The 13,163-nt window shown below is 36.8% G+C and overlaps 2 protein-coding genes and 1 long non-coding RNA gene across 3 annotated transcripts; all 3 read right to left on the bottom strand.

Moving 5' to 3' along the window:
- Positions 1 to 75: 75 nt before the first annotated feature.
- On the bottom strand, positions 76 to 1,506 carry LOC108861505 (lon protease homolog 4, chloroplastic/mitochondrial-like). The gene is made up of 6 exons (XM_018635383.2): positions 1,151 to 1,506; positions 778 to 1,038; positions 629 to 694; positions 504 to 545; positions 291 to 416; positions 76 to 201 (listed from the first exon to the last, which is right to left on the bottom strand). Exons 1-5 carry the CDS (start codon positions 1,301 to 1,303, stop codon positions 297 to 299), a joined length of 642 nt encoding a protein of 213 aa, XP_018490885.1. The 5' UTR covers positions 1,304 to 1,506; the 3' UTR covers positions 76 to 201; positions 291 to 296.
- A 3,657-nt stretch (positions 1,507 to 5,163) lies between these two features.
- Positions 5,164 to 6,388, bottom strand: LOC108861519 (uncharacterized). The gene is made up of 3 exons (XR_001950868.2): positions 6,152 to 6,388; positions 5,948 to 6,071; positions 5,164 to 5,641 (listed from the first exon to the last, which is right to left on the bottom strand). It is a non-coding gene; the product is annotated as an uncharacterized LOC108861519 (long non-coding RNA).
- A 2,351-nt stretch (positions 6,389 to 8,739) lies between these two features.
- On the bottom strand, positions 8,740 to 11,833 carry LOC108849102 (lon protease homolog 4, chloroplastic/mitochondrial-like). The gene is made up of 9 exons (XM_056990780.1): positions 11,596 to 11,833; positions 11,304 to 11,475; positions 10,939 to 11,063; positions 10,727 to 10,857; positions 10,503 to 10,607; positions 10,311 to 10,424; positions 9,975 to 10,244; positions 9,226 to 9,849; positions 8,740 to 9,093 (listed from the first exon to the last, which is right to left on the bottom strand). The coding sequence occupies exons 1-9, from the start codon at positions 11,831 to 11,833 to the stop codon at positions 8,920 to 8,922; spliced, it is 1,953 nt and encodes a 650-aa protein (XP_056846760.1). The 3' UTR covers positions 8,740 to 8,919.
- Positions 11,834 to 13,163: the final 1,330 nt, after the last annotated feature.

Below are 13,163 nucleotides of genomic sequence, written 5' to 3'. Positions count from 1 at the left end.
GCCAGAGATCCCGGCGCCAAAATCGGCTAACTTTTTATAATTGAAGTCATTAGCCTCAAAGATCCCAGCTCCAGAACCGGTTAACTTTTGATAAAAGACGTCAATAGCCTCAAAGATCCCAGTTCCAAAACCGGTTAACTTTCTTCTTCTTTTTTGTAGTATAGACTCGGCCAACTTTCGATAGTTGGAGCCACCTATATCCTATAGAAAATCTACTAAATATTCGATGTTGTGATATTCTCCGACATATATAATTTGTGCTCAACATGCAGTACATGGAGAGAACATACCTGTGTTTATGTCTGAACTTGATCCCTCCAGAGTGATGTTGTCTCTAAGACTTCCCTAAGCGTAGAAATAACCTCAAAGTATGTTGCCTTGATGATGACCTTATCGTTCTTGTCATATGTCTTATCCTGCAAACAAAGAATGACTAGGTACATATGAAAAGGATTATAGTTGTTTTGTATCATGAAAGGAAAGGCTTGAAAACAGAAACACACATTTATATGATGAGTTTTGACAGTTAAAGGATCTTCGTTCACCTGTATAAAAGACAAACTGCATGGTTACTTTTTAATGAACTTTTACAAGAGTAAAGTTGAAGAATGTTTCTCCATTAACTTACCATCTCTGTTATTTGAAGTCGTTTGCGACCAACAAGGATGACTTGCTCACCTTGGATACTTAAAATCTGGAAAAAAATTGGCAAATGGTTAAAAGTATTTCAAGTAGAGACAAGGAAAAAAAATACAGTGCTGACGTATGGTATATAACCTGAGCAAGTGTGCCAACTTGGTAAATTTTTTTAAGCAACTCTTTGCCTTTCAACTTATCTAGGATATTCACTGTTTCAAAGCTAGAAGAAGATGAAGCAGTTGAAGCGTCTTTGTCATCCTTCAAAAGGAAAGCTCCTGCATATGGAGCTTGTCCACTTTTGCTCTCTTGTAAAGCTGCAAGTACTTTAGGATCCTTGACATAGAGTGGCATGTAGAAACCAGGAATAAGAGGCTTGCGAAGCAACGGTAATGCTACAACCTGCAATTTAACCAACACAAAGCTTAATAAAAAGAATTGTACCGAATAGTAAATTTATAAAATTTTCTAGTTCTGCTTCCACTAATAAAATTTTAAGAGAATTTCTACAAACCGTTTGACAATCGTCGAGGCATTGTTTAGCAGAGACAGTATCGGTAGGCTTGGAATCGGTTAGTGTCGATAAGAAAGCTCTAGGAGCCAATTTGTGGGAACTCCGGTTCTTAAACCGGCTAGCCACGTGATGTGATGTGAAGAGCTTCAGCATGAGGACAGAGGAAGATATTGAGTAGAAAACTCGGGAACTTTAGGGTTACGCTTTGCCTTAAGAAACAAGGAACTCGGAGAATGTAGAGGAAGAAGACGAATGGTGTCAACAGTCAAAACCCTTAAGAAGACGAATTATTTTATATTTAATATTTGTTCAAAAAGTAAACAAAATATTGTCAACCTATATTATGTTTTTAAAATAAAAAAAATAAAAAAATAAAAATTAATAGTAGTTGCAAAAAAAATGTTCTCCTTAAAATATTTTTAAAATCGTCACCTAAACCCTAAAACATAAATCCCTAAGTAATTTAAATCGGGTAAATCATAAACTCTTATTTTTATTTTAAATATTTTTACCACTGTCAACAAAACACTAAACTTTAAATCATAAACCTTATATTAGATTGCTAAATCTTAAACCTTTGTATAAACTTTAAACCTTTGGATAAATCTTAAACTCTATGATTCATTAGAATTTATCCAAAAGTTTATAATTTAACAAAAAGTTTAAAATTTACGTAAGGGTTTAAGGTTTACTTAAGGGTTAAGGTTTAGAATTTAAGGTTTAATATTTACTGACGGTGTCAAAATATTTCTAAAAAATCCGTTTTTTATTTTTTATTTCTCTAATTCATTAGTAAAAAGTGAAAATCTAATTTTTTAATTAGAAATTTAGAATATAAAACAGAATCTAAAAATATAATTAAAAACTAAAAAAATAAAATTTTATTTATTGGTTCGACCAGTGGTTCAACCGTCATTTTTTCCGGGTCTTTAGTTTTTTCACAAAACCCAAACCGAATTTATATTGGATCACTGGATTTACAGGTTCAACCGCAGATCCGGGTCGGGTTTAATAACACTGTCTAAAATATATTAATAAATCTTGTTTGTGCAAGTGTTTTTGACTAGAGGAATAAAATGAAGTTTACCGGTCTTTGCTATGATAAACTTTATGGAAAAGATAGTCTACTGTCTAATAAGCTCAATGAGTATTGTTACGAACATACTTTTTGAAGAGTATAACGGCTTTAGAGCATCATCTAATGATCCAACAGTTGGGTCATCATCTCTAAAAAGACAAGACTCATTTTGTGGCAAGTGATTTGTTTGACAGGATGAAGTAGTAAATGAGTGTTGACTTGAAAGAATAGATACTGTGTACAAGCGTATGGTGAATGAGTTAGGATTTCAAGATGCAAGCATTGAACTAGAGTTATACTTGAAGGATAAAGTGTAAAATGTCAAGCCCAATCCTCTTAGAATTCCTTATAATGTTTTAAGATGGTGGAGAATAATCAACAATTCAAAATATCATATATTAGCTGTAAACTAAAAGAAAAGTGGGAAAGGGATGAATAACACACATTCATTTAGTGAGGACGGTTATTGTAATGACCCTGGTTAATAGTAAATATGGTCGAGGAAATCAGAGTGTACGGATGGAGAAACCTTGAGTTGTAATAGCTTCGGAGAATCAAAAGAAGAGGTTTGGTCGAAGAAGTTTTTATTTGGGACGGTTAGAATTGCATATTGGTCGATGCATCTAAATCGAAGGTCGAGGAGGATCAAGGCAAGGTTTTGAGGAGGTGTAGATTGAGGGTATCTTTGTCTAGATAACTCAAGAATGTCATGAGAAAACATTTGGTAGAGAGAAAATAAAGTTGGTTCAGGAGGAATCAAGAGTTGGTCGAAAATCGGCGTTTTCGGGTAAAACGATATCGATTGTTCCGATAAGCGATTTTGATGCAACAAATCGGTAACGGAGAACTTCTGAATGGTATTCTAGTGAGATTACATTCAGATGAATTACATTTTGGAGTTGGTGACATGGCAAAAGTGGTTTGGTCAGCAATGACATGGCGATTTACGATTGGTCAAAAAGGAGCGATGTGGCGCTTTCTTAGTAGAACCAAGTGGCGGGCTCTCATTGGCTGGAAGTGATGGACGTGTGGCAACTTCAGATGAGTCTTCTGAAAGGTTTATACTTGTCATGAGGAGAAGAAAGCATTGCCATTTGTCATTGGAATTTCCCATTTGTCCCCATTTCACACCAAAGTGAATGTGGGAGGGACACCTTGCACATCCATGCAAAGCCAGCCCTCACCTATATATACCCAGCCATTTCCCTTCATTTCTCCCATCCTAAACCATGGTGAGCTTCCCATAGAGAGAGAGAGAGATAGTTTCTAGTGAGAGAAAGTGAGTTTTCGGAGGAGAACTTTCGGTTCGGGAAGCTAGCGTTTAGGAAGAGTGTTCGGAGAGCTCGGGTTGTGTCAGTCCGCCTTAGTTCCAAACCATAGGTGGGTTCCAGGAAAATTGTGTGTATTTTCCTGATGATTTGGTTGCAGGTGGAAAGCTTAGACCGATGGGTCTTTACGAGAAACCCGAGAACAGGGAAATTAACGGTTTTGTGCAGGTGGTCGAAATTGTGTGTGGACGCCATGAACGGTGGTTTTGTTGTGTTAATGGATGTTTATTATGATGATATTGATGTGTTATTGCATGCTTGTCTAGATGATATTATGAGGTTGTGTTGCATGCATATAGAGTATGTATGATCATCTAGATGATGTGAAATGGTTAAGCATGCATGATGTGGTATGGTTAGACATGCATGATGTTAGGTTGATGGTTAGACATGTATTGCAAATAGTCGAGTTGCATGTCGAGTCTAGCGGAACCGGGTAGGTGAGCTGAGACTAGTGTGACCCCGGTGGGATACCGCGAGGTAAGCGACTCTCCGGTGGTATGTGACTGTGATAGTCTAGCAGAACCGGGTAGGTGAGCTATGACTTTAGTTGATGTGTAATCGCTGACCTGCGGGGCGCGATGTGAGACGGATTGACCTCGCTCATCTGCTTGTCAATGCTAAGTGGGTAGCGCCCATGGACAAGCGCTACATGACGATGTAGCCCGGAATCGAAGTATGGCCGTTTGCCGGAACTGAATGCTTCCAACTATAGGACTCGGTGTTTGTAGTGGGAAAGATTCAGCGATGAGATGGAAATGCTTCCAGTGTTGTGTTGGGATCCCAAGGATGTTGTAGCAGGTGCTCCATCCGTGTGTAAGGTTCAGGGGGAACCAGAGTCTAGAATCGAGTCTAGACGAGTTTGGTATAGGACAAGGCTTAGGGTTGTCTTAGTCCTGCATAATGAGATGAGTCTCAATAATGAGTTTGCATATGTGCATTGTGGTATTGCTTCCGTGTAGATTTGTTGCATGCATTTTCACCCTGAGACTATGTGTTTTGTGATTGGGCATGGGTTTGGGGGAATGGTTGTTTATTTGGAACTCACTGAGTAATTTCGATTACTCACACCCCCCTTTCCATGCAGGTAACCAGTAGGCGGGAACCTTAGCGGGAAGCAGCGGAACGTTAGGAAGCCGGTGTAGTTTTTGGTGGCATATGCAAGGAATATAGTTTTCGGATGTATGTATAATTACTCTCTTTTGGCTTTAGGCTGTGCACAAACTCTGAATATTTTGTAATGTTGTTCCCGCTTACTATTAATAAAAAGGATGTTTTATATTCGATGTTGTTGTTGTACTCAAATGATATAAACCTTGTCCGGGTTGACACAACTCGGAGATCGCGGTACGGGTTGAAAAGCCTTAGGCCGTGGCCTTCAAGGAAAATAGTGACCCGGGGCAGGTTGACTAAGGGTCAGGATTCGTCTTGATCTTTGGTCAATCTGTCCCGGCGATCTATTATTGTGGCACCGTCGGGCCATTCGGGTTAGTCCGGCCTAGGATGGTTCGGGGGTGTTACAGTTATGTCTGCCCACATGACTCCTACCACTACTAAACAACCTGCATGCAAAAATATTAATCCTAGAACATTCATCACCTATCATGTTAAAACAATCAACAAACATATCACATTGTTCATATCAATACACAAATTTCTTAATCATATAAACATTTCTCATCTCATAACCATTTCCAACATTATTAATAACATGACACTAACGCTGGCCATCACCTCGAAATGTCGTATGCCACCTTGGGCTTGTCAGCCGGTTTACGAGCTTTGACGGGATCGCCATGTCTTGGTCCTCAGTTCGACTTCACACAATTAATATATACTTAACCACATCACAACTCATCACTATCATGCCACATAATTATCATTAACTACCATATCATAATCAACATCATCACCATATATAATTATCATGCATCAATCATTAAACAATAAATAGTCTCATAGATCTAACATTTACGAATACAACTTGCCTAGTAGTACTAAGAATTCACATATCACACCTTCAGATTTGCCTTAAGGTTGAAATTAGATTCTGAATAAAGCAGTTGAAATGCTAGCGATCTGAAACTGCATTTGTGTTCAAAGGGAATTATGGTTTTTGGTTTTGATAGATTACGCTGGTTCTTGGCCAGCAAGCAACAAGAATAATTATTTGATCTTACTTCTAAACAAGAAACCATCAACTGATCGCAACAAGATCTTTTCAAAGACACCTTATTTGCGTTCTAACTCTCTCTCTGGTTCTTTGGGAAACCTTCTAACAAAACCTCTATGTGAAACTAGATAAACATGTTTCAGACTTAGAATTTCTAAATTCAGAAACTGTATTTTTTCTCCAAATTGAAGATGGGATATATAACTTCCGGAGTTTACCTTGTAACTGAGTATTCTTGGTGGCTACAGAAAGCTGGAAACGTCAGATTTCTAACACTACCAATCTCGTTACCTAAATACCTCTTTAGCAACTAGAAATCTCCTCTCATTATGGCTCGCTGAACTGGAAAAACAATCCAGACAGATTTCAGAAACATGCTAATTTTCTCACAACTTGTAGATCGAATAACTAATTGACTTTACCTTGTTGTTGAGATTCGAAAGTTTTTGTGTCTTCCTTGCAACGAGATCTATCAAACCAGCTTGAGTTCTTTGCTTATATTGTTCGTATCTGATCCAAATCATCTCTTAAAACCACCAATTTAGCACTGATTTCTCTTGCGAACACAAGATGGTTGACGACTGCTTTTTCAAAGATTTTGGCAGAGTTTCACCGTCAAATTTGTCTCTCCATCTCCTCTAGGTCGTGGCTCAATTATATACTGTAGGTGAAAGAGATTAGGGTTTAGATCATGCAAAATTACTAAAACACCATTTTTAGGGTTTTGACTTAAAACGTGGACTTCACCTTTAGAGTTTTAAAATTTGTTGGGTTTAACTTGTGATATATAGTCTGTGTTTAGTATTAGTAATTGAATCTTAGATCAATTTAGAAGTTTCTTAATTAGCTATGATTGAGGTTACCATATGCAGAAAACAGTGGTTTAACTGCGAGATTTATATGAATAAAAAAGGTGTTGTGAGAAATCAGCAAATCCTTGTTGAAATTGAATTACAGGATTATCTTCAAAGAGGTTGTTGACAATCTATCGGTTTCCTGCAAACCTTAGCTCAAAATCGCAAATCTAACGCATCAATCTCAATCACAATGGACTCGAATCAAGCAAGAAATAAACGACACAATAGTTTTTGGCAATCTGGTGTTCACCGCACTCTTCCGATGTAGAGAAGCCGCTATATATCACCGGAGAGAGATTTAGGTCTCTCAACGTTTCCAATAGATGAAACCGAGAAGTACAATCACCGGAGGTTACACTTGCGTTCTTCCTCTCTCAACGGTTTGGTAAGGATACGGTCCTTCTTATTTTCGGCCGTCATTATTTTGATTTGGGCTTTGTGAATCCAGCAGTGCTAAAAGATTTGTTAGCAGTCCAACAGATTTCATAGCCCACAATTGGTGGGTAAGGTTGTTTTTTTTACCAACTTTCTGAAGATTACCAGTGGGTTCGTTGAGATCTTTACCGAAACAAATTTAATCACCAAGATTTATCTTCTCTTATTCGAAGAGTATTACGTTGTTCATTTACCTGTGGGCTCACCGGGACCAGCATCATCATCCCTTGCTTCCTTTTTAAGGAGTGCTCTTGTGGAGGTGTTTCTCTTCTCCTTCTCCCGAAACATATTTCGTCCTTTTTCTTCTATGTTTTAGCATTCGATTTGAATTAGTTGCTCTTTCTAGTGTTTACAATCAGTAGATTGATTTAGGAACGCAATGAAGTTTTGTTTTATGGAGATTGATTAGTGTTTTGATCGAATGTAAAAAGAGTAGAATGATGTTAGAGTATTGTGGTTAACCACATTTGAAGAGACTAAGCCTTGAGCAAGTAAATGTTCTCAGTGTAGTGTTTGTTGTTGGATCATGTCTCTTTTTGTTCTTGATTGAAAGTTTTGATTTTTTTTTTGATGAATTTGTGCATCTGATAACATGCTCAATCAAATTTCTATAAGGTTCGTTACTTTGGTCTCTGTTCTTTTGATGATGAGTATTATAGGGCCAATCTTGTATACTGCTTTTTGAGGCCTAAGAGTGTCATCGTATGGTGCGTGGGAGTTGACGGAGAAGGTACTGATAAGTGATAAGGCTTGTACTTGCTGTACTCTGTACGAGATTGATGAGTAACATTGGAAGCACTCGAGGCGCACGTGCGATTCCTTCCAAAATGCGTGAGATAGAAGAAAACTCAAGAAAATTAGGTGCTCTGTTTGTGAAACTCAAAAGGGGAGATAGCTCCAAGAATTCTGCAGACAAACTCGCGCAGCTCTGCCATGCCCTGGTCAGTCATTAATACTACCCCATTTGTTCTATAGATAAGATAGATCAGATTGCTTGATTGACATTCTCATGTTTTTGGTTTTACCTTACCAGACGAGTATATAAGATATAGATCATATTGCTTGATTGACATTCTCACGTTGTTATCACCACTGTTCACCTAGAAAAAAACCTCTCTAAGTTTACAAGAGAACTGAAATTTTTTTTTTTAAGAATTCCTAAATAAGAAACTAGCATTGGAGTGAAAAATCGATGTGTCTCTTAAGTAGAGTTACTAGTTACAATTAATTACTAAAATACAAATTAAAAGACCTTAATGGGTTGGTGGGTTAATGGTGCTCATAGTTGTCATTTTGCTATTTTGTAAGTGCGTATTATGTTATGCAAATCTGAATCATATGCTTTCTGTTAAAGATTATGTTTAACTTTGATGTTTGGAATTAGACAGAGTCGAGATACTATGTTATTTTGTTTAAGTTTGTTTCATGTCGGAATATTTCATTTCGATACTATCGATCTCGATCTCAGGACTCAATTTATCTCTTTTGTTTTTAATTTTGAATATTGTTGTGTGTTATTAAGAAAACATTTACATTTGTAGTTTGGTTTGTTTATTGTCTTTATTTTTGGGTTTAATTCGGGTTTTCTGGTTTTTTGGATTTTGGGTTTAAACCTGAACCAGATCTAATCGTAATTAATTCAATTATGTTTCAGATTTTACATAAAAGTAGAAAACAAAACAAAGTAAAACAAACAAGAAAATTGATAGTATGGAAAGAATTTTGGCTCTTTTATAGTTCATCCTGTTGTATAAATTATAAATACATAATAATGGCTAAAAAAATTCAAGAAACGTTAGAAGATCAGATCAGCCTATAGAATTACATATCAATAGTATATATAGTGAAAACAACAGAAGAGGAAGATCCCAAGTGAAAGTGAGTTGTGGAACTGTCTTCTAATGGTTATAGCCAAAGGCTAGCTCAAAGATCTGCTCATATTCATCGACGAAATGAACATCGAGCCCTTGTTTAACACTTTCCTCAAGATCCTCAAAATCTCTCCGGTTAGCCTCGGGGAATATTATCACCTTCACTTGGCTCCGCCTTGCAGCCATAGTCTTCTCCTTAAGCTGAGAAATGTAGATGTTTAGTATATTAAAGTTCACGTTTGGACAAAAAAAGTATATTAAAATTCACTTAAAGAAACTGGTAGCTAAAAAAACCAAAACAAAGTAATTATAGTGTGTTGGTTGTTTACTTACGCCGCCAATTGGAAGAATCCTACCGGTCAGAGTGACTTCACCGGTCATTGCAAGATTCTTTCTTACAGGCTTCTTCATGGCAAGTGACAGAAAAGATGTGATCATTGTGCAGCCTGCGCTTGGACCGTCTTTTGGTGTGGCTCCTTCAGGAACATGTAAATGAAGCTTGGAGTTTGCAAAGAAGAGGTTCTCAGGATCTTTATCAAACATTATTCTTCTGGCAACTGTGTGAGCTATCTCTGCGCTTTCTTTCATCACTCTCCCAAGGTGACCCGTTATATGAAGGTCACCTTTGCCTTCACCTTCTTCTACAAAGGTTGTCTCAATGTACAACGTTGAGCCGCCCATGGATGTCCAAGATAGACCCATTACCACCCCGACTGGCGTCTGCTCATACAACTTCTCTCTTTCGAAAACCGGTTTGCCTAAATAATCTGCTAGGTTTGATTCATCAATAGTAAACTTTTCACCTACCGCTATGCTCTTCTCGCTCATTGGACCCCCACCAAGTGCGTATTCTAATTCCTTTAATCGGAAATACTCATGTAGCATCTCAATGGATCCTTCACCGGAGGACTTAAAATCGGCCATAGCCGCTTGTTGGCGTACAAGTTTAAGAGCAATCTGTTAATAAACCAAAGTATTTTTAGATTGCTTGGAATCCACGTGAAAATGTAATATTTAGTGTAGTTTTAGATTGCTTGGGATCCAAGTTAAAAGTTTGAAAATATTTTTGTGAGCATTATTACCTTACGAAAACATTTCTCAATGTGCTTCTGGAGATTACGAACTCCTGCCTCTCTGCAGTAGTTTTCTATCAAGGAAAGAATAGCCGCGTCGCTCACATCAACCTGTTCAGGCTTAATGCCACATTTTCCGCTGACATTTTTCACCAAATACTCTCTAGCAATATGCATTTTCTCATCGGTAGTGTACCCTGCCAGTTTTATAACCTCCATTCTATCTAGCAGTGGACCCGAAATCATATCTGTATCATTTGCTGTGCATACAAACAAAACCTGTAACCAAAAATTTTGATTAGAACGGAAGTATAAATATGGTGAATAAGACAAAGAGAGTAGTACCTTTGATAAGTCGATAGTAACATCAAGAAAGTAATCTAGAAAGTGTGAATTTTGCTCTGGATCTAGAAGCTCTAACAACGCACCCTCTGGATCGTATCTTCTACTCTTTCCAAGCTGCCAAAGAAACAAGTGACAATTGTTGCAAATAATCTCAAAAGCTAAAAACCTAATTCAAGTCCTAGCTTTTACTACCTTATCAATCTCATCGAGTAGAACAAGAGGATTCTCTGTTCCCACTTGCTTTAGACATTGCACCATCTTTCCGGGCTTGGCATCAGAGTATACTCCACGGTCACCCTATGAATGAACACATTGTAGATGATGACATGTTATCAAAAACTTAAGAGAAGAATGAGTAGTATATAGGTGGACTGGTTCAAGTCTTTTATATATTCCTTAGCCAGAAGTATGTATACCTTAATCTCGCAACGATCAGATAGTCCTCCAACAGCAAGCCGAAAGAACTTGCGGTCCAGGGCACGCGCGACAGAACGAGCAATGCTAGTTTTTCCTACCCCAGGAGGGCCAGAGAGACAAATGATCTTCCCTGTTTGACAAAAAAAAAAAAGACAGTTCAGTTTCACAATTTTTATAAAGAGAGAATGAACCAGAAAGGCAAAGACACTACCCTCTGGATTGCCTGTAAGTGTTCCCACAGCAATAAACTCAAGTATTCTTTCTTTTACATCACGTAATCCGTAGTGATCCTCGTCAAGAATCTTTTCTGCCCGTAGGACATCAAAATTATCATCACTGCAAAGAGAGAGTGTTATATAAAAGCATCTGGTTGATTGAGTTTCTCAAACAAATTTTTAATATTTAAATAATAATAACCATTGATAATTTAAAACTTGTAAATATGTCTCTAGAGAAGTAGTATATTCTCTTGTATAAAAGATTTTCAAACCTCTATATTTTCGGTAAAAAATTTCAAACCAATTTTATATTACATTATATTAAAAAACCATGACCATACGAAGCAAAATAGCAAACCTGCATTTTCCCCAAGGCAACGCAGTCAACCAGTCAAGGTAGCTATAGATACTATTGGTGCTACCAGAATCGTCTTCTTTCCTATCAAGTTTCGCAAGCTCTTCTTCTATGACTTCTAGTACATGTTCTGGAATTTTCTCTTTAATAGGTTCAATCCTTTTCCTAAACCTGTCTGCAGAAAATTAAAGAACAGAATTTATAAGCTCCAATCACTTTACAGTTTACACTCATCGATGCACAACTCTCGGAACTCAAACTATAGAAAATACTCCTATAGTAGTAGTAGACTAACCAGAAAGTCGGGTTTTTTTTACGTTTTCAGCAGAACCAGAACCAGTTGCTGAACACGAAACGGTAGGCTTTGAACTGGTTAGTCTCGAGAAGAAATCTCGACGAGCCAATTCATGGGAACCCCGGTTCCATCGGGTTTGCTGACTCCATGCCTTGAGGAGGAGTAAACTCCTATTAGTCCGACCAGACCCGACCCTAATCGCCAGAGGCGTGTGGTGGGAAGTGAAGGGCTTCAGCATGAGAGAGAGAGAGAGAGAGAGAGAGAGAGAGAGAGAGGGCTGCTTTGCCTTAAGGAGAAAGAAATTGTAACGACCCTGATTTCCCAAGCCGGTTTATTTTCTTCTTGTTACTATTTTTTTTTTCAAATCAAACCAAACCATTTGCAAAACCAGACCAAGCCCATTTATTTTTCCTAACCCTAACCGTGTACTCATGAACACATATATTTTTTCCACAAAGTTCAGCCAGCCCTCTTAATTATTTTCAGCTCGTGTCTAACAATGTATTACTCCAAATTTTACTTCAAAACTAGATTATGACCCACACATCTGTGCGAGGTTCCTTTAATTTTTATATTTTTCATAATTTTTCTTACATGCTTAATTTTATATATATTTATGACTAACGAATACAAATCTATTATGTATAATATGATTTTATCGTTTATATGCATCAATTTTTTTAATTGTCTTAAACAGTCAAATTGTTTACTCTTTTATCTATACACACGTATATCATGATGGTTAGCAATGAAGCATATAGATATATAACAATAAATGTGAATTAACTAAATCAAATAATTTGTTTGTTTATATATTATTATTTTTTGTAAAGAACTCTTCCATTCAGTAGTAGTACTCTACCGTAGCATTGACCTCTCTTTGTTTTTTGAGAAAGGGCATTCTCGCATTGACCTCTTTCAAGGTAGTTATAGGTCGGAGCAGATGGTTAATTTTGAGTCGAACCCAAGGTATCTTTTCTCCATAGTATATAGTGTGCTTGGTATTTGGAGATTACATTATATGATCTGAGTACCCTTTTTTATTCATGTTGTCTCTTTTAAAGATGCAACGGTTGTTCAATTACAACTTCTGTCTTGAAAACTAAGATATGTTTAGGTTGCTGAGTGAGTAAGAAATGTGCATTCACGATATATAAATAAGATATATACATATCGATGATCTTTGTGTGTATGTCAAAAAGGAAATCCTAACTAATTTATTGTCAAAGTGATTAACATGTTCCATAAAAGGAAATTACGTATTTTGAAATTATTAATATTCATATCTATATTATTAAAAGAGAAGTACCCATATAAAATACCCCTTAGTTTTCACTTTTATTTACAATGGTATGCCACTGACATTAAATAATATTTCCTATTTTAATGATGTCTTTTCCACTTCAATTAATGTGTTTTCCAAATTAAATTTAAATTAAATACACTTCATTAACTTCTCCATTAAATCAATGTCAAATTCAAAAAAAATACATTTTTATTAGACAAACGATTCTGGAAATTATAATATCAACTCTTCATTTAAAAAATTTGAACGAAAAAGTATTAGC

The sequence above is a fragment of the Raphanus sativus genome, chromosome 1 (assembly GCF_000801105.2).
Source record: "Raphanus sativus cultivar WK10039 chromosome 1, ASM80110v3, whole genome shotgun sequence".
Classification (NCBI taxonomy): Eukaryota; Viridiplantae; Streptophyta; class Magnoliopsida; order Brassicales; family Brassicaceae; genus Raphanus; species Raphanus sativus.
This window is presented reverse-complemented; position numbering and strand designations above follow the sequence as displayed.